The 20813-nt window shown below is 31.5% G+C and overlaps 3 protein-coding genes across 7 annotated transcripts in view; all 3 read left to right on the forward strand.

The window, feature by feature from the left end:
* Positions 1-16257, forward strand: part of LOC119673885 (protein Skeletor, isoforms B/C) — a 94312-nt gene extending 78055 nt beyond the window's left edge. For 4 of the 5 annotated variants that reach the window (XM_038084988.1, XM_038084989.1, XM_038084986.1 and 1 more), the window contains exons 3-10: positions 7928-8077; positions 8253-8603; positions 9478-9737; positions 10617-10716; positions 12394-12578; positions 12635-13241; positions 13319-13512; positions 13571-16257. In XM_038084988.1, the coding sequence (XP_037940916.1) occupies positions 7928-8077; positions 8253-8603; positions 9478-9737; positions 10617-10716; positions 12394-12578; positions 12635-13241; positions 13319-13512; positions 13571-16075 (4352 nt within the window). In that variant the 3' untranslated portion in view covers positions 16076-16257. The remainder of the gene's footprint in view (positions 1-7927; positions 8078-8252; positions 8604-9477; positions 9738-10616; positions 10717-12393; positions 12579-12634; positions 13242-13318; positions 13513-13570) is intronic. The other variant, XM_038084990.1, reaches the window with a different exon arrangement.
* A 1714-nt stretch (positions 16258-17971) lies between these two features.
* Positions 17972-20239, forward strand: LOC119680821 (28S rRNA (cytosine-C(5))-methyltransferase). The gene is made up of 6 exons (XM_038093815.1): positions 17972-18175; positions 18246-18504; positions 19002-19270; positions 19346-19574; positions 19642-19865; positions 19935-20239. Exons 1-6 carry the CDS (start codon positions 18032-18034, stop codon positions 20130-20132), a joined length of 1323 nt encoding a protein of 440 aa, XP_037949743.1. The 5' UTR covers positions 17972-18031; the 3' UTR covers positions 20133-20239.
* LOC119680822 (vacuolar ATPase assembly integral membrane protein vma21) lies at positions 18498-18910 on the forward strand. The gene has a single exon (XM_038093816.1). It carries the CDS (start codon positions 18548-18550, stop codon positions 18893-18895), a length of 348 nt encoding a protein of 115 aa, XP_037949744.1. The 5' UTR covers positions 18498-18547; the 3' UTR covers positions 18896-18910.
* Positions 20240-20813: the final 574 nt, after the last annotated feature.

Here is a 20813-nt window from a genome sequence, read left to right on the forward strand (position 1 = left end):
GTTTTCATATGTACCATAGTTAAAATTTTTAGCGATTTTATTTAATCCTGAAGCAGCCTCTTTTTTTTTTAAATTATTTATACTAAAATATACAAAATTTTTATTGCGATTGTAATTATCTTATCTGGGTTTCTAAGTTTCTTATCTGATACTAAATAGATTTTTGAATTTTTAAATGTCTTTTTGTCTACAGTCTACGGTTCGTAATACAATATCATTGTTTTCTTAATATATATACATATATTTTTCAATATATGAACATTTTGATGAGAACAGGAAGTATTCTCAATGTTATTAGATGGAATAAAGAAATTGTTTAATGACACAACTGTATGTGTTGCTATAAACTCTAATTTTTCTTATTATTTTTAATTTATTTCATGACTTTTACTAATTTAATTTAATGTTCCAGTTTTCCTCAATCCAACGTGATACTTTTCAATTTTCTGCATCATATTTCCGTGCATATGTGTTGCTCACCTAGACACCTCAATTTATTTTATTTGCCAGCTATTTGGCAAAATGTAATTGAAAAAACACATAATTTCGATTCAAATTTATAGTTTTTATATAATTTTTTAACATAACTACATATATATACTTTTCTGGTTGTATATTAAAAAATATCTGATTAACTATTCAATAATTAATTTGTACAAAATAAAGCTTTCATAAGGTTTCATTTATTATTCATTGTCAATACCCTAGTTTGACAATTCGTACCGAATTTTTAAGTAGTAATAATGTGGAAATTTCATTCTACAAATATTCCATATAACCATAATGAATGCTGTGATGAGGAAGAGTATGTGAAACATCTGATCACCAACTGTGATTCACTAGGCCACAGAAGAAACAAAATTTTAGGTGCATACCAACTAGAGGATGAAGACCTTCGAAAACTCCCTCCGAAGGAGCTGGTTCGATTCCTCGAGATACTGAATGTCTAAATACATATAAAGGGTTCAACAATAGATCAAGCTGGTTGCAGTGCATAGAGGCCTTAGCCTAACTCAAAAGCACCCAATACCATATATCATCAACCATAATGAATATAATAAAATTTGATCTTTATTCGTTAATCATTCTATGTTTTTCAATATCCACGGACCTTACTTATGCAGTACAGTAAATGATAATCTGCTATCGGCACGCAAAGGTACTTAGGCTATTGAATCGAAAAATAAGAGTTGATATATATTGACATCGTTGCAATAAGGGATTCTTTCAATTTTAAAATAAGATCCGTAGTTATGCAATGAATACTACTTTATTTAGGTAAAATATTAAGATAAAAATAGTTAATATAAAAACTTGGATATTGGGACTTTGACAACTGTCCCACATTTCCTCCAAATTCAATCAAAGCACTATATTTACACATGTGTATATTAATGATTAATGTGTCCCTATTCTGTTAACAAGATAAAAACTTTTCTAAATAACTGAAATTATCTTAAATACTATCAAAAGATAGATATATCAATTTGTTATAGGGTTGATTCTGTAACAGACTCGTCTTTAAAAGTTATAGGTTTCTTGCCTGTCTCGAGTACTATTGCCATCAATTTTTCTTTCTTCTTGAATATTTGAAGTTTTGATGCTAGCTAAATTACATGTATTATTTTAATTAATCTATTTTCTTAGACAATTTTATAATGTTTTTGATATCACTTACTGGGAGTTTTTTGTGGTACTCGAAGAGGCTTCGTGCTTACAAATGGGTTGCGAGGTCATATGTTGCAATAAAATATTCAAGTACCAAAAAAATCATTAGAGACATTTTTAAATAAATTAATCACAAATAATTTATTTTATAAATCATTATACAAATTTCCTATGTAAAGTTTTAATCTATGAATCAATTTTGCAGTATGCAAAATATTTCCGGTGAATCTAATACATCCAACACTTCTAATATATTTAAATCCGGTATATAATGTAATAACAGTTTTAATTAATAACTTTGGTTTTACACTTTATAGCCCTTTAAATACATTAATAAATTTATTTTACAGATTCTGTGACTTTAAGTGATATAATAGCTGCAATAAACCTTTGGATTTAGTCATGATTTTGAGTGATTCACTCCAACGCTCATCATTTATATAACGAAGCAGAGTCTTTGCTCGATGTGTAATAAATAGAAAAAGATATATGTATCTGCAAAGTATATTCGTAAGATTTTATAAAATATTTGCATATATCTTTGCATATTTGCTTTGATTGTTTTACTCCACATTTATCCAATGTTATCTCCATAAATACAATACGTTCTAGAATATTTCGAAACAATTTAACTTATATGCTTCGAGAGTTGGAAACGAAAATTTGCGATTCAATTTAATAAATTGAATAGAAAATAATCATAACATTTAAATGCAAATTTATTAAAAACAATCAATTTTATAAAAAATACCAATAAAAAAAATTCACGAATGATATTTTCGAATAGTTCAGCTACTTGAAACGCCGGCAGACAGGTGAATATTTGAAGTAGTTTCCACAACTATTAATACGACCGGCTGTGGTCGGCTGTGGTCGGCTGCGGTGCCATTAATGTTAATTGCATTGTTTCAAATGTGTTAGGAAATTAATTAATTTATTTATATTTATGTTTATAGATATATTTTCATACAATATTCACGTAGATACATATGTATTAATGTGTCTATTTTTGAATGTTATTACTTGACATTTGTTTTTGGTAGCGGCAAATATAAAATGTTTAAGTACGTTTCGAACCAGTCTAAGTCTGCAAAATAAAACAAAAAAAAAAATAAACTTTATGATTTTGTAAAATTTTTCAATTATGTATGTGGCACTCGAAAGCTGTTGCTATTTGTTTGTTGAGATATTGAGATATGCATGCCATATCTCAATTTATTTGCGAATCAATAGCAAATGATGAAGTATAAATTTATGCATTTGTAATTCGCAGTTATAGAGTAAATTGCGCCAACGCCTTTTGCATACAAGAAGCAAGTTTAGGCAAACTTAAGCAAGCTTAGCCAAGCTGAGTCAAGCTGAGTCAAGCTCAGACAAGCTCAAGCAAGTTCAGGTAAGCTCAGGCAAGAGCGCAAATAATTGCACTGAAATTCTGCAAAAATAACATAAAATCGCATTTGGCAAGGTCTATGTTAGAGCTTAATAAAACTATTTTATTTAGCGTTTAGTATGCATATCATACCCGTATTACGAGCACATAGACAAATTCAACGTTATTCCTCATCACACTCAACTTTCCTACTACACACATATAAACTACACAATACATAATTTTACAACTTTTGCATTGAATTAGTATTTCATTGTCCATTTAAAATGACCATAAGTGGGTACTCGTAGTTACCAAACACTGATATCTACTTGGAACTTCAGATATTTCCGTATAAAAAATTGTTGGCTTTAAAATGAATTACGAGCAACTCAAATGCAATCCAAAGGTTTTAATAGGTAAATAGCGAATCCATTATTTTAATTAAGATAATATATTCATTATGAATACAATTTAGATTATATAAACTAAATAAAAGTTGTACGAAATAATAATAAATAAAGCAGTTATACTTAATTTTTGCAACGATCAGTAAATACTGAAGTAAATCCTCCTTCTCCTGGAATCAAATTTTAATAAATCAAACTCTATAAAGAGGTTTTTCGGACAGTAATGAACTACAACAACAAGAATTCATTTTTATATCATTTTAATTAATTGAATTTATGTCTAACCATACAGCTGTTTCGAATATTGTCAAATACCCATCATCATTGGGCTTAGTATTGGCCTTGTATTTAATTATTTGTAAATAATATTTTGAGACTGCAAGTACCAGGGAATGAACTCCTGCCCTGCTAAATTTAAAGCTCAGAGTCAGCGCACCTTAACCAACTGACCCAAAGCCGTACTTGACTTTTATGTTCGCACATTTTTCTGGAGTTTTGTTACTCTGCTGTGAAAGTTCTATTAACAAACTCACTTGCTTGATTTATATTAGAACGAAATCCTAAACCAGCTATAGAATAATTGAATTAATTAATTATATTTTTATTTTTAATTGTTCAATTTCAATACTATTCTGTTTGTAGAGGCATTACCAAGCTTTATAAAATTATGAACGAAGTCAAATGCGAACTCAAATCATTTACTGTAAATAGACTTGGTAATTATATCGCCGATTTTGGGAAAATCTTTACATAAATACGTGTATATAAAATTAAAATTTTTATAATTATGTACAGACAATAAAACCAATATATACTTTCAAAGACTACTGCTGATGGATATTTGGCGGTATCAGAAATAGCTACATGGTCAACCCAGATATTCACTAGAATAAAACTTAAGTTTTTTGAATTTGACAGTAAGTCTGCATATATCAATGTAATTAAACTTAAACTTAATTCTAGATCTTTTGTGAAATAGAAATGAAAGTTTTAACATATATTTAAATTAAGCTATATTGCAATTCACAATGCAAACTATTATAAAATATCACAAAATATTATTTTCATTTATTTTTGCTCATATTCACGGCATTGTTTTTAAATTACATATTCACAATCTATTTTAACCTAAAATCACAGTAGTTTGTGTCTTAAGTCTTTTGTTCGAAATAATCAATGCAAACGCAAACGTAAACGCTCTTACTTTATAAAAGGTTTATAGTAATATGCATGTGCACTTAAACTTTTTCAATAATATATATGTATTGCGGATCATCCTTTGTTAAATAATATATATCATCCATTCCATCTTATTGTATATATTGTACATATACCGTGTGTAAACAGAATTTTATCTCTTCAATTTGGTTTGTATTGAGAGTACTTGACGTACTAACAATAGTTACGATATTTAATATAAATAGTACGACTGTGCTGTTGACTAAACATTTGACTGGATAACTACTCTATAAGGTATTGATTTTTGACGCCTCGCTAACAATTAGAATTTATCAAATATGGTTATTTTTGAGTTTTCAAAACTATCAACTGAATTCCATTGATTGTAATAACTTTTAAAATCTTCTCAATTGAATCAATTGAAATTGATTCAATAATATGTTCTGTGAGTTGTCTGATTTGTGAGTTGTGGCCATAAGGTTTCGTTAAACTGGCTTGCACATTTATCAGCTGTTTTAAAACCATTGAATACACGATGCGCAGAAATCCAGATGAGTGTTACTTTATTCATCTTAATTAACAGATATTACAATTTTTCAGCTTTCAGTGCCAACTGGCCTTTATTGATACAAAATTTTGATGATTTTATAGTTATTTATAACGAATACAAACGACATCAACACATATATACGCAAGAGAAGGTTTGACTGGATTGTTTTCAAGCTCTTACGTATAATCCGCAAAGCAGTTGAAGAAGAGGAATGCCTAAGATTACCTGGTGCAGATCAACACTAAACGAATGTAACAGCCAATCCACACAACTTGGCAGATAGAACATCAATATTGTTGAGCTCGGAGAAGTGGCAGTAAGAAGTGGTAAAGATAGAGGCAATTTGTAAACAGCCTATGCCCAGTATAGAGGCAGCTTGGAATCATGTGACGCCAAGCAAGGCTTAATAATAATAATAAAATATAGTTATCTATTCATATATAAAGAACAGAATCATGCTTGCAAGTTGGTAGAAAATAACTTCAATTGGAATGGCTAGATTGAATCAAGCCAGCATCGCTATGTACATTGTCATGTTTAGTTTACAATGTCTTGAATACAAGGTATATTAAGCATATTAAAATATTTATGACATAGTGACAAGGGCATCACAACAGAGATCATATTAACTATATTTTTGATCAGTATAACAGTTAGTCAATCTAACTATTTGTATTTAAATCAGTCTGACATTTTTAACCAATCAAAACATATTTCTTACAGGGATTTTTGTGAGTCCAGTTAGAGTAAGAATCCATATAAAGTAACTATCAAAAATGAATTCATGTTTTTAAAAAATATAAAAATTGTGAATAAATTATTTAATTATTTCAGTACAACTGTTTGAGTAAAGTGTGTTGAAACTTCGATGAGGCCAAAGATAACTTTTTGTTTTTAATTTTTTTGCTAATTTTTGTATTGGTGTTAATTAGTTGCTCGGTTGGAAAAGAACAATGAAAATTTGGTGTCATTAATTATGTAATAATAAAGTCTTAGTTTTGTACTTCTAATTATTTTATTGGGTATTACAATACAAGAGTATATAACGTATACACCCAAAACCAAAATCTCTTGTAGTTTTTATGATAATTAGCAATTTCTATGATTGTGTGAATTCACTGAGTAATTATGTTGTAATAACAAAATCACATATTTTTACATAGTTAATTATGTTCATCTTTGTTTTATTATATTTTTACGATTTGTTTAGATTATAAATCTTCAAAACAATAAAAACAAATGAGAAAGTTCACATGAAGGCCAAACTTTAATTTTGAAATTTACAAAAGTTTGGAAACAAACATTTTGGGATTCATTTTTTCGAATTTACTTTTAATGAACTTAAAATAATAAATAAAAGGTAATTTATTATATATACTTTAGTCAACAATGCAAAAATTTAAAATACATAATATATACTAACAATGGAGAGTGATAGCATGAGTTCACTACACTGAAGAAACTGTTTGCAAATAATATGTGTCATAGAAAACTTCAGCTAATTATTTAACAAAATATGGTTGGTTGGTTGGTTGCAGTGGCAGGCTATTAGTTAACTTCCATGTACCTCAATTAGCAATTTTTCGCCGTTTCGCCTAGTATAGAAGAGTAGAGACTAAATTCATCCCGCCGAATTTACATAATTTAATAGGTATTTCGTCTTCACCGATGAACAGTCAGATAAACTATCAAAGAAGTATCTTCCTAAGAACCTATAACTTCTGGACGCCAAAGCCAGGCATTCACAGAGAGAATGTGAATGCCCGGCTAAAATTAGTTTAAATTATTTTCTATTTACGTCTTACTAATATATTTACGTTTAACTATTGTAAACTATTTAACTATTGTATTTGTTTTCAAAAGTAATATATTATCAAGACAGGTTTAAGTTTAAGCTAACCATTTAGTTTGTGATTCATCTTTTAGATTTTAACACTCAAAATATATACACTTTTCAATTAGTGTTTAATTTCATCGTTATCAGCATTACGAGTATTGGTGAGAAATTGTTCTCCGAACCTTTATTTGTCTTTTTTTCATGACTGCATCTTTGTCAACCTTGCTATGCTGTTTGTATCTTTTTAGGTGTTAGCGCCTTTTGCTTCGGTTTTATGAATATTGACATAATATAATGTATCTTGAAGGATAGATTTTGTCGGTTGTAATTATTTGTCTCATTTCACTTTATTTATTTTTGTATCAATCAACTAATTGTGGCATTCACGCAATCTTTCAACTTCATACTGATCCTTAATTACAGTATTTAAATCTGCTTAATTTCTGGAAACAAATTATATTAATTAAAGCAATCTTAAAAATAATAAACCAGTGAAGCACTATGAACTTAATAGATCTTTTATACTGATTGTTAGAAGTTTATTTTCTGGAGACGTATACTCCAATCTATATTTTGTACCTTGAAAAAAGTTTTGTTATATATTTAAATTAACTTGTTTGCAATTTACAATGTCAAATTATTACACAATATTATAAAATATTATTTTCATTAATTTTTGCTCATATTCACGGCATTGTTTTTAAATTATTTACAATCAACTGAAAGCAAAAATCACAGTAGTTTGTGTCTTAAGTCTTTTGTTTGAAATGTTATGTTCAAAGCAAACGCTGCTACTTCAGTTTAGTGATATGTATATGTTATTAAATTAATATTTATAGATATATAATTTGTTTTGTTTCCTAAGTGTTTAATTTAATATGCTTAATTTTTTTTTTTTTTTGTATTTATTGCAGTATTTCTACAAACAAACGCCTCATTTCCATATTATGGCACAAAAATAGGAGCTCTTAAACGCCTACACCATGGTGTATCTGGTGATGTGTATGCCGTAGATTCGCGTACCTTATTTATTAAAAATTTTAACTACGACGGTGAAGCACCAGGTATTTTAAATAATTAGCATTGTAATTAATTATAATTAATAGGAATGAAATTACTCATTTAACTTTACTTATGAGCTGTTATTTACTAAACATTTTATATAATTGTTTTAATATAAACTACTACTCGTATTATATTGTGTACATATATACTTTTCATTTTAATTGATCAAACTAGCCGCCTATTTTTATGTGGGACACACAAATAAGCCCAGCAACGAAGGGGCATACCGCTTGCGTGACGAACGTGGTGGAAATACAGCTCTGACACGTCGTTATCGCAATAAGCACATAACACTTTCGTTGCCAGATGGCAAAACGCTGCGTGACATTAAATGGTTTTCGGTCTGGTGTGATGAATTCGCTGTTAATTTTGGTGATGTCTCAATACCAAGCAATTTGGACTTTCCCAGACCACAAAAAATTAATGCATTGAAAGGTGTGCATGGTGTCGGTTCCGACAGTATTGTCATCGTTGATGCACAAACATTGCTAGTTCCCAATTTCAGTTATGATGGCGAAGCACCAGGTAAGTACTAGTATTCGTAGAGCTAATTTAGAAGTTTTGGATACAAAATTTCTAAGTTTTCAACTATTTTGAATATGAAAAGAAATTTGTGTTTTGATTACTAATAACTTTAATATGACAAAGCTGAGTAATAAAAATGTATAAAATTATTATTAATTGATGCTAAAAATTAGAATTAATTGCACATCCATAGAAATTCTTCGTCCTTAAACAAGATTTTGACTGCTAATCATGATTATTCCGTCATATAAAACTTCTTGAATCATAAAAAAATTCAGTAAATTGCTAATATTCAATTTAGAAGATTTTAATTACTAATCGGGATTATTCTGTCTTCCAAAACCTTGTCAATCATGAAAAAATCAGTTGAATTTGTTTATTTTGAAATGAGAAGATTTTGATCACCTATGCGAAGTATTTCCCAAATTATAGAAAAAATCAGTAAGAATTGTTTCTTTTCAAATAAACAGATTTAAAGAAAAAGATCTATTACTATAGATTGTTATTATTGTATTTTTTAGAACGTCTGAAACCATAAAATAAACAGAAAACTTTGTCTTCAAATGAAAAAAATTTTGACTACTAAGATGACTCTCTAGAAAACCTTTTAAATAATCTGTTTCAGTTTTATACCAACTCAAATTTATAAGTACTTAAGTAATTATTGTAGGTAAACAAAATATGGGTCCACCTCTTAACCTATTTTCACAAACCGTTTTCATTTTATATTTAAAATTTATGTTCAGGGTGATTCCCGCTACATATTCTTTAACTTAGTGATTTAATAAGTCTACAACTTATCCTACAGAGTGCAACAATATAGTAGTATAATAAGCATTCATAAGCAAACTTTTATGAGAAATTTGAATTTCAGATGCTAAATTTTGGGTTGGTCGTGGTCAGCGTCCAACTCCACAAGGTCTTCGCATACCTGACGAGAATGGAAAAGAAGATCCATTACGACGATATGATAGAAAAACTATTGTTCTTACATTACCCGGAGATCTCACCATTTTCGATATTGGCCACTTTGGTGTTTGGTGTGAAGCTTTCACGGTTGATTTCGGCCATGTGCGTGTACCCGAAGGCCTTAATGTGCCACCTTCATTGAAAATGCTCGGCATAAGTCCACAGGTAAAAAAACACTACAAAACAATTCTCAATGATTTAGAGCCTTGAAAATAGATTGTGTCGTTGAAGCCTACATTGCTCATATACACTCAATCGTTTGTTTAGTGCTTAATTCCTTATATATTTTCATGTTATAGTATATTATATTTATTGAAGAAGACATATAACTAGTTTAAGTTTGAAATGAATTTACGTATTTTCTATTCTAATTTTAATTTGATCGAAAATTATTTTGGCATGTACTGCAAAATTATATATATTTATTTTAAGGTTTATTTTGTATACGTGTTTATTATTGATATTTAATAAAATTTATATATTTTTAAACAATAAAAGACTCGTGTTTTGAATATTTATTTTATATATTTTTTTGGATAATACAAAATGAAATTGGTTCCTTAGTTTAACTTGGTTTGATTGGTATAACAGAGAAAATCCTGCTTCTATCGCACAAATTTATGCATCTTCCAGTGTATTTCAGAAAACTCTCAAGCTTATTTATTAAAATATATTTTATTTTCTATCATTAACTATCTATCTCCTTCCTTTATTCTCTTTTAATACTAACTGTTCACTCAACATAAATTCCAAATTATATTTTTATTTTTAAATATTTAAAATTCAAACGAAAAACATTTTCATTTTGTATATTCATCCACAAAAATATGTATCGATATTTATTCAAAAACACAAACAAATCTAGACATGCTGCATACTAAACAGTGGTAGAGGGCTTCCTCAATCTCTTCTAAAAATGTTTAGCCAATTTATTACTTCCTCAAACTTTCGCTGCTTTAGCTTAAATTTTTTGTGGGTTGGTTTCCTTATAAATGATTTTTGTTAAATTCTTTTTCTATTCACACCTAACCAAAACGGATCCAGTCAAAGCTGAATTGTGAAGTTTTGTATGATGACTTGGCGTTCGAAGTCCGTTGGGCTGTAGCTGGAGAGAGCATCGTTATACAATTAGTGGCCAAATTGGGTAAGTAAATAACACTTCACGACAGTTTTGCATCGAATGATTGAAAATTTTTCTTAAATATTCCACACCCTCTTCAAAAGAGCCACGACTCGAAATTAGTCGATTTTCACAAAATGAAAAAATAATTTTTTCAACGTAGTGTCATTCCTAAAAAAAAAGAGATATTACTGAATTTTGCGGTTTGGTAGACAGGTAACAGGTAAACTATAAGCAAGTTCCATATATTAACTCAAAATTGACGAACTTCGAGTTGTGCCTCTTTTGGAGAGAGTGTGTGATATTATTTCAATATATTTAACAAAACAGAACATAAACACATGATTTTCTTAGAAGATCTGTTTGACAACCCATCGTTAAAATTAATTTTTAACCGAAAAAACTTCAAGAAAGTAGAAATTTATATTAAAAAGCTATGTTGGTTAATATTACAACCAGCCCAATTGTGGTGTCCCAACTTAATGCTGAAGTGAACTTACACAAAGAGACTAATGCTTCATTCTCCTCTTATGTGCCCTATTTATCTTATAGTAGGAGCACAAGTACCTTGTACTTATACTATAGTAGTAGTACCTTTAAATAAGTTTAAACTAATAAATTTATCTACATGAAGATGTCAAGAAATAATCTTACACAAACAGACAAATGCTTCATTCTCCTCATATATGCCCCATTTATCTTATAGTAGGAGTATTAGTATACCTTTAGAAAAGTTTAAACTAATATCTTTATCTACATGAAGATGTCATGGGTTTGACAAATGAGTTAATTGACATATCAAAATGTATTTAGTTTATAAGAGGTTTTTATATGTAAATATTTGTATTAATATTCAGAAATTCAGGAGTACTCGGGCCAAATAAGAGAGACAATGTAAATATATTTACATCATTTTTTATGTGATTTAAAATTGATCGCTTCACTTGGATTCGTTTGCGGAATAACGAGTTGCAAACAATGTCAGCGAGCAACAGGTTATTGCGCAATACGACAATATACTTACCATACATACCACCAAAAAAACCTCAAGGAGTCGCAAATTGCGCACATACACAAGAGATGGCATTTTTGCACCATTATAGCTTTATACGTAATAACAGCGAATTCCACTAACATGCAGTCTGGCAATGTTAGTAGGCATCAGTGGTAGGCATCAGTGGTAGGCATCAGTGGAACTCCAAAGTTCTATACCGTCTTGTTGTTCTGTGTTTACTTGGCTATGTTTACTTGGCTTCTTTATGCATTTCAACTCATGCCAATTATGGTGCAATTATGCCAGAACAGGCATGCGGCTGTAACAACTTCATACTGAGCATCCCTCCCTACTCCCAACCATTGTAGCGGAGCACATGAAACCCTCTTGTTCTTCTCAAATTTGTCATGCCCGAAGTAGAGAAGCGTCGCGAGTCTTGCGGTTACTACCGCATCTGCAATTATGTCAAGTCTTTAGGTTATTAAGTTTTTGCAAGCCGGTTGATTTGCCTATTTAGGCTACTTACTAAAACGGTATTTTTAGCTGTAAATGATTGATTAAAATATTTTTTTGTGCAAAGAAGCGTTACTGGTATACTTTTCCCGTTCCCAACACATGTTACATTCTTGCTATTTACCACAGTATATTTTTACATTAAAAATAAAACGTATGGTAAAACGAATTATTGTTTATTTATTATGATATAGCCGAAAATGAGTACATGAGCTTTGGTATTTCACCAAATAAGGATCGCACTCAGATGATTGGTTCCGATGTAGCTGTTGCTTGGGTAGACAAGGCTACAGGAAAGGGCTTTGCTCAGGATTACTTCTTAGATGATAAGTCACAATGTTCGGGTGGGCGAGGATCCTGCCCCGATGTCAACATCGAGGTAAAAGAAATCCGAACGACTTTTATTTTAACATTTCTAATTCTAGTAATAAATAGGAAAACACCAATTCCTTGCGATTATTAAATGCTGCAATGGTGAATGGATATTCAATCGTAACTTATCAACGTTCATTACAAGCTACTGACAGATTAGATCTTCCAATTTCAATAAATGGTTCTGAAGCTATTGTATGGGCTATTGGTCCGTTGAATGAACGTAAGGAAACCTCGTTCCATAGTCATTACACCAAACAGACGCATAAAATTGATTTTGGACGTCAGCCTACATGGAATTGTCCCATGCCAGAAGCTACCAAATCGAGTTCCTCATCCGACGAGAGTGAAGAAGAGCAAGACACTAAACAAGATACACTAGGTGAAGGATATCCGCCAGCCAGCACGCCTTCTTTAAATAATGACCGTTGGAAAAATGAAGAAGAAGAAGAGTTTTATGATAACCGCCCACAAAACTTGCAACGTCCAAACACTCGTAGAGAATCACAAGCCGCATCCCAACAGGCACGACCAGTTCCAACTCCAAAGCCTTCTAACACCAATGGAGCATGGGATATTCCAGCTATACAGTGCTACGAACCAGAGGATGGTGTTTTTTATGCACAAATGGGTCCAACGGGTGGTAAGCATGGCTATCCTGCAATAACTGGTATGTTTCGTTTTTTTGTTACTAATTTCCGCACTAATCTATTTTCTGTTTAAATTATTATTACCTCTTCTACTAAGGGCACGTTGGGTGGGGCATATCGTGGTATATTAATGGCTTATTAATACCAGAAATACACGTCGTGAGAGGTAAGACATATACCTTCGTTGTTGAAGGCGGTAATAATCCAGATATTCCCGCTAAATATCATCCGTTTTATATAACCGACGACCCTGTCGGTGGTTACGAGCACAAACGTGAAGAAGAGAAAAAGGTCTATAAAAAATTTGTACTTTGATTTTAAATTTTTTTTATTAATTTTTTTTTCATAGTCAATTCGAATTTTCGCGGGTGTACATCGCGCACGATCTGGTCAGCTTACGCCTACAGGCGTCGGTCGCCTTTGTAATTGGACGCCAGATGTTGATGGACCTTCAGCAGATGACTATCAATCATTTGGAGCGTATCAGCGTACTTTAACTCTCAAATGCGATCCTGGTGAACCTGAGGTTATTACGTGGAAGCCAGACCATAATACACCCGATACAGTTTATTACCATTGCTTTACACATCGATACCTCGGTTGGAAGATTCACGTACATGACACTTGTGATAAAGCTGCTACTGCTGCATCTGAAAAACATGAAGTTCTATTGCCTGCACCTACTGCTGATGATGAGGACATAACAGCCGAATCTTCGATTCGCCATGAAACTAAGGTCAGCCCCAACGTTAATTTTTTATTGATGCACCAAACAGATTTAATTAAGAATCACAATATGAATGGAACTCCGCCAAAATTAAATTTTGAAATAACAAAATCATCGGAAATTACTAAACTGATTTCAGATGGAATCCGCGCTGCTGAGGCTCTCGAGGAGAGTATCGTAAGGAATCGGAGTGAAAGTGGCAACTTAAGCAATAATAGTGACAACAGTGTTGGATCACCAGGTGCCAATCTAATCAATAATCAATACAACTACCCCTTAAACAAAGTCCCGTCCACAAATGTGAAGCCAAACACAGTCGCAATTGGTTTACTCAAAATACCGCCATCTTCCGGAAAATTACCGCTTCAGCCTTACATCTCCACAGCAACTCCTGAAATATTACATGGTGAAACACAACTACATAATCAACCAAGTTTCATTAGTTTTAATCCACATTCGCTATCTCATAACCAATCACCTCCATCTCATATATTACATGCATTGTCATCTCATTTATATCATCATCCAAATAATTTTACAAATCTTCCAACACAGTCACAAAAAACAATAGGACTCTCGGAATATTTGCGACCACCGCAAAACGCTCCACTTTTCCATCCAGTAAAACTACCAGGTAGACGCCCATACCCTGCTCCACTTAAAAAGGTACCAACGCCAAAGCCTGTGCTTCCCCAATATTTACCACGAAATCCAATTAAACAACAGCAACTAATGGCTGCTGTACCACAATCCTCATTAATTATAAGTCACTACAGAAAACCTCCAATACCAGGTTTAATGAAACCACTTTTAAAAGACAAACCGTTTTTTGCGGATAAACCTTTGATACGCACACCAGTTCTTCTACTTGGTCAATATACTGAATTAGTAAGCCAACGAAAAGCTGAAACTGCCAATGTAAAACCTATTATACCAGTTCCTTACAGTGATTTAATCCCACAGGACTCACAACACAATAATGTTTTTGCACAAAATACAAACATTTTAAAAAAAGAACCAGTATACCTCAACCAACCATCTAGCCATAGCAATGAAAACTTAAATTCCGTAACTAATTTTCCTGTCAATAAGCCAAATAATGCATTTAAAAAACCTTTTGATGTACATGAAGTTAAAGAAAACCCCTCATCGGTAGAAATAGCCACAATGAAACCAGCAGTAAACAATGGTTTCCAGCCTGATTCAGTAGTCGTTGAAAGTGGTTTTCGCCCGATTATTAACAAAGATATTGTCCTACCTGAGGGAGTAGATCAAATTGCACATCGTCGTGAAGATCCTGGCTCTGAAATTGATGAAGTTATGGAAACAGATACATTGTTCTTATCAGCACAAAATGAGGCCCAAACCCAAAATTTTGAGCCCATGTTCATTCCATCACCACCCGACAGCACAAATGAGACAATTGTAATCACAAAACTCGGTTCCCCTTCAATAAAGCACACTGATCTCTTTCATAATGTTATTTCCGATGATATGCCGTCCGCTGAACATTTGCGAAATGCAACCTTCAACGAATTAAAAGAAAATAATAAGGAAAAGAATGACGATTATAAGGAATTTGAGAAAAATGAAGAAATAGATTTAAGTATCAGTGCAACAAATAGAAGCGAAAACGACCAAGATAATATTGCAATTGCGACAGATAACGAAACGAAAACTGATTTAGGTCCCAACACGAGTCACGAACAATTACAAATAAATATTGAAGAAACAGAAGAAGATGAAGATGAAGATGAAGAAGACAAAGAAGCACAGGCTGCTGAACGGATCGATACATATTATTTACCTCCAGACAACAGAAAAATACCAGATACAAACAGCGGTGCTGTAATAACTTTTGATGGGAAAGCCCTAATCGACAGCTCTTTAGTATTACCACCAAAGTTGGATGCTCGAGAAATTAATTCAAATATCCGCAAACAGCATGGCCTTTCAAAACTTGAACAACTTGTACGTTACACGCCTCAATTTGGACCATTTCGAGGTGAACAACCACCGTCGATATCAGAATTTCTTTCAACGACAGCATCATCATACTCACCCCAATTGCTATCATCGACTCGACCCATTGCTACAAAATTACATCTTGTAAAAAATGTCTCGTAATAGATTCAATTATCGTACCTTAGCTTCATTGATAGTTAAACTTATTATTACAATAAGTTTTAGATAGAAATTTTACATAATTTTATTTTAAGATGAAATTAACGGATTTCAAAGGACGAGTTTTCTGTAGTATGTACATTTATTATATTATGTTTTATTATAATATCTCTTAATTCTTTAAATACCTAATTTTAATAGTTAAATATACATTTGTCACTAATTATTATATTAAAAAAATATACATAAGTAATATGTAATAATATACAATACTTTTGAGTTGTATTCTTGAAATAGTTAGGGAATATAATAAATAAATATTCACTTAATAATATATATCCTATATATAAAATATATAGGATTTATTATATAGTCGCGTCGAAGCTCGAACGCTCGAAACTTAAGCAATGATCGTAATAAAATGTAAACTATACTTATTCTTATTTAATAAGAATAAACTTAATATAAGGTCGAGCTAGCCTTTGAATTAATTTAATATCTCATCAAATAGCTCAAATTTGAATTTCTTATATAAATTTATAAATTCATTTGTTATATGATATATAAGAATATAGAAATAAAATAATTCATATATTAATAATTTTTCAATAATATATATACAAAAATGACCGATTATATTTAACAGAACATGTGTTATCATTGACTAAAACGAAAATTACTTCAACCGAAGATACATCAATCCGCCATCACTTTATTACCACTGGGTACCGAATCAAACACCTTTCTAATATAGTAGAAACAACACTTTGAGATGAAGTTCGATTCTAATCATATCACTACTATCGCCATTTAATAGGTTCGCGAACTAATTTTTGCGGGTATTAAGTATGCCTTAAGACCCTGTATTTTAGTCAGAGGAGAGTCATATGCGTTACATTGTCAAGATGTTGGAGTCTGATACTGCTAACCACCATGTTTCTTACCGTGGCGAAATCAATCAACCAGAAATATTCTTTACCCATCTTAATATTGAAGTCTTATAAAACTATTTTGATGTCATGATGTAAGCAGCGTTTATATTTTTATTCAAGCTGTTTATAGAAAGCGCGAGAGCTTGGTATTATTATCTTTATCTTACGTCGGGGCGTGTGGACCTATAAAAAAACAAAGCTGATGTAGAAACATTTTGTTTTGATACGGATTTTAATAAAGTCTTTTATTGATTAGTGCATGGTTGATGTATTGGTATGTTATACTAGATGTATAAGTATGTTGTATCCTAATTCAAAGCATCCAATCCGTTTTCATTGGAGGAGTATTGTATATGATGGTACCCACATCATATCCTTGTAAGTGAGGTTTCGCTGCACATGTTTCTTCCCAACAGACGGATGGTTTTAGCTATCCAGAGAGGGCTACAATGTAATTCAAATTGAATAGAACAGTGACAAGCATCATTCTCAGATTTACAAAATTAAATGCAGTTAGAGACTTTGCCTTGTATGCTCACTCCCTACCACTTAAAATTACTGGGGCGTTTAATTCATTGTGGTAATTAAATATGAATTTGTGAAACTAAATTATATGTATTGATATACCTTCCTGCACTTGTATATAAAACGTTAAATAGAAAAATCGTTAATGTAGAGAGTAGATCTCATTAAAAGTCTTAAGATCACCTCCAAAAAATTGCATTTACATAAGGTGGTTATAGCTAATTCAAAGAATGGTTGCATCATGAACACATGATTCAAATTATTTACCAACTACTTAATAATCAAAAAAATGGGCATAAGTTTAGCATGCTACATAAAAGTCGTGAAGAGCCAAGCATATTTAAAATAATTTATGTTCACATCATCCACAGTACTAAATTTCTAAAAATGTGTTTTGAGTATGAGTTTCATATCTACACTCATATCGTGTTTGACATTTAAAGGTACTTGTCTTGTGTTAGTGGTCACGTGTTGTTTTCGTTTTGTGGTTGCATTCTTTATTATGGCTCAAGAATCGAATTCAAAGTTTCAACATTCGGTTAAAGTACCTACGCAATATAGACGTTGTACTGCATTATTAAAAACTGCTTTAGCTCGTAACCAAAAAATTTCTTTAAAAAGCTTAATCTATGAAGAGAAGCATGCGGTAACAAAAGTGCAACAATAAAACGTCAAACATCAATTAACTGTCAAACCATTTTCTTTAACTTTCTTAGAACAAACGTGGAATGCAAGCGGTTCTAAAACAATACGTAGATAATCGCGGTGCTATTGATAACGCAATTGAAGAAACAAAAATCATTGAGGAGAATCCACGCTTATGTCCTGTATTGTGTAAAATCTTGGTTACAGAATTGATATTCGGTCGCAAACAACTGATTGGCGAAAGCAAACCTGTAACTACCGTGCGTGACTATCACGAACGACTTTCGAGTTTTTTTAAAGATAAAAACTTAGGAACGGAACGCAAAAAAGGCAAGATTTACTTGAAATTTCCTAATATATAGCACTTGTTATTATGGGTAAGGAAAGGCTTAACGTTGAAAACACAACTCAACTAAAAACAAAGAAAACTGAGCAAAAAACTCAGGAGGAAGAAATTGTCATTCCAGTACTACATGACTCAACCGTCTCTACTTATCTGTGGTTGTTAGTATTTAGTGTACTAATGTTTACGTTTCCCTTCATAACGTACTATGGTGTTCATTCGTGGCTGCAGACATCTTTTGACTTTACTGTATTCCAGACAAACTGTTTCTCAGTGCTAGCAGCGGTTCTAGCTGTTAACGGCATAATATGTTTATACGTTTTCAAGGCATTCCGAGAGAATGAAGAGCCCTCAGCAGATGAAAAGAAAGAGAATTAATTATCATAATATCATGAACAGTATTGTAAAATTTAAGTTCATAAATAAAACTTAGAAAATAATTTTAAATGGCATTTTTACTGAATATTTAATGTTGTCTTAACAGATGTTAAACCTCGCTATGTGCGCGTCAACACCAATTTACTTGCCGTCAATGATGCCCATGAAATGTTGGCTAATGAAGAATGGGTTAAAAAAGAGCATCCAACTTTTGAATCTTATAACGATTATCTTAAAGCCATATGCGATCTGGAGGAAGCGGAATATTTAACTGATATGCATATAAGCAATTTATTCGTATTTTGTGGTAAACAGAAACATTATTGGGCATGCCATGACTTCGTTCGCAGCAAGAAGTTCATGCTACAAGATAAGGTAATTAAATAAATTGATATATATATATATATACATATATATTATATTTAATTATATATTCGTATATAACAATAGGCTACTTGCTTGGTAGCAGAATTGCTTAATCCCCCACCGGGGTCGGTGGTATTAGATATGTGCGCTGCACCCGGTATGAAAACTATTCATTTATGTAATATGATGGAAAACAAAGGTACAATATTCGCTATAGAACAAGATACCGACCGTTATCGCGTTTTAAATAATATGACGGAAGCCGCAGGCTGCCAAATAGTGAAAACGATAAATGCAGATGCGTTAAAGTGTGGTAAATAAAATACATATACTCGCGGATTCTGTAAAATTTAATAATCAATACATTTTTTTATATGTAGATAGCACACGTTGCCCAGATGTAGAATATATACTAGTAGATCCATCGTGTTCTGGCTCAGGTATGCAAAACCGTATGTCATTGGAAGCTGACGACAAAAACCCGGATCGTCTTAAAAAATTAGCAGGATTACAAATCAAAATGCTTTCACATGCCATGAGTTTCTCAAAAGTGAAGCGTATCGCTTATTCCACCTGTTCCTTGTATGCAGAGGAAAATGAACAGGTTATATAAGTTATAGGAGGAGATTATACACATTCTTATTAAATAAGTGTTTTTCTTTTTGCATTTTAGGTAGTACAACGTTGCCTACAAATTAATCCACAATTTAAATTGCTTAGCGGTAAAAAAGCATTACGGAATAAGTGGCAAAACGTTGGTGATGTGAATTATAAGAATATTGGCAAGAACTGCTTATATGCACTACCTGAGAAGGATTTTACCGATGGAATATTCATTGCAATATTTGAGAAACGTAAAGAAGAAGACTAAATATGAAATGAATCGAAATGTATCTTAAGATAATTAGCGAATTTAATAAACTGTTAATAGCTATTGACTATTAAATAAACTGTTTACCTTGATTACCATAAAATAAAGTTTTGATGTTTTGATTAATGGTGAATTAAACTTAATATGTTTCTACGGTATAATTATTAACAATTAAAATTATAGGGAAAAATTTTGAATCAACAGTAATAGGCACAATAGCTTTAATTAATTACAATCAATTAATTGCGGTTTGGTCAAGCGTTAGCTAGGCATGCAACTTAAGGAAAGTATTCTGAATATCTAAAATATCTGTACAAAACACTAGCATCATTGATGAAATTATTGAAGTGTTACTTTATAGATCAATTGAACGTGAAATGAGAAGAATCAATATTTGTATCCAAATCGCTGCTTTCCAATGTTCAGCGATCTCAGTGATATGCTTCTTAGAGATAATAAACTTTAATTGTGGCTTTTTGGAGTCACTATTTTCGATTATAGAAATATACTAGAAGATTGAATGTCGTTATCGTTATCCAAAATATTTAAATTCATGACGACATTAATATTTTTAACCGTTCGTCAACACATAGGTACTAACTTCACTTCTCTATCTGCCTTATAGGAGTAATAAAATGCCTTCATTGTGTTGCTTTACTAACCTATCGAGAAAACATGACT

This window comes from Teleopsis dalmanni, chromosome 2 (genome assembly GCF_002237135.1).
Source record: "Teleopsis dalmanni isolate 2A chromosome 2, ASM223713v2, whole genome shotgun sequence".
NCBI classification, from domain to species: Eukaryota; Metazoa; Arthropoda; class Insecta; order Diptera; family Diopsidae; genus Teleopsis; species Teleopsis dalmanni.

Excerpts from the sequence above, each read along its gene's own strand:
- LOC119680822 (XM_038093816.1), top strand. The coding sequence starts at position 18,548 with ATGGGTAAGGAAAGGCTTAACGTTGAAAACACAACTCAACTAAAAACA.
- LOC119680821 (XM_038093815.1), top strand. The coding sequence starts at position 18,032 with ATGGCTCAAGAATCGAATTCAAAGTTTCAACATTCGGTTAAAGTACCT. Across the intron at positions 19,271-19,345 it reads AGTTCATGCTACAAGATAAG|GCTACTTGCTTGGTAGCAGA; the intron begins GTAATTAAATAA and ends ATATAACAATAG. Across the intron at positions 19,575-19,641 it reads TGCAGATGCGTTAAAGTGTG|ATAGCACACGTTGCCCAGAT; the intron begins GTAAATAAAATA and ends TTTTATATGTAG.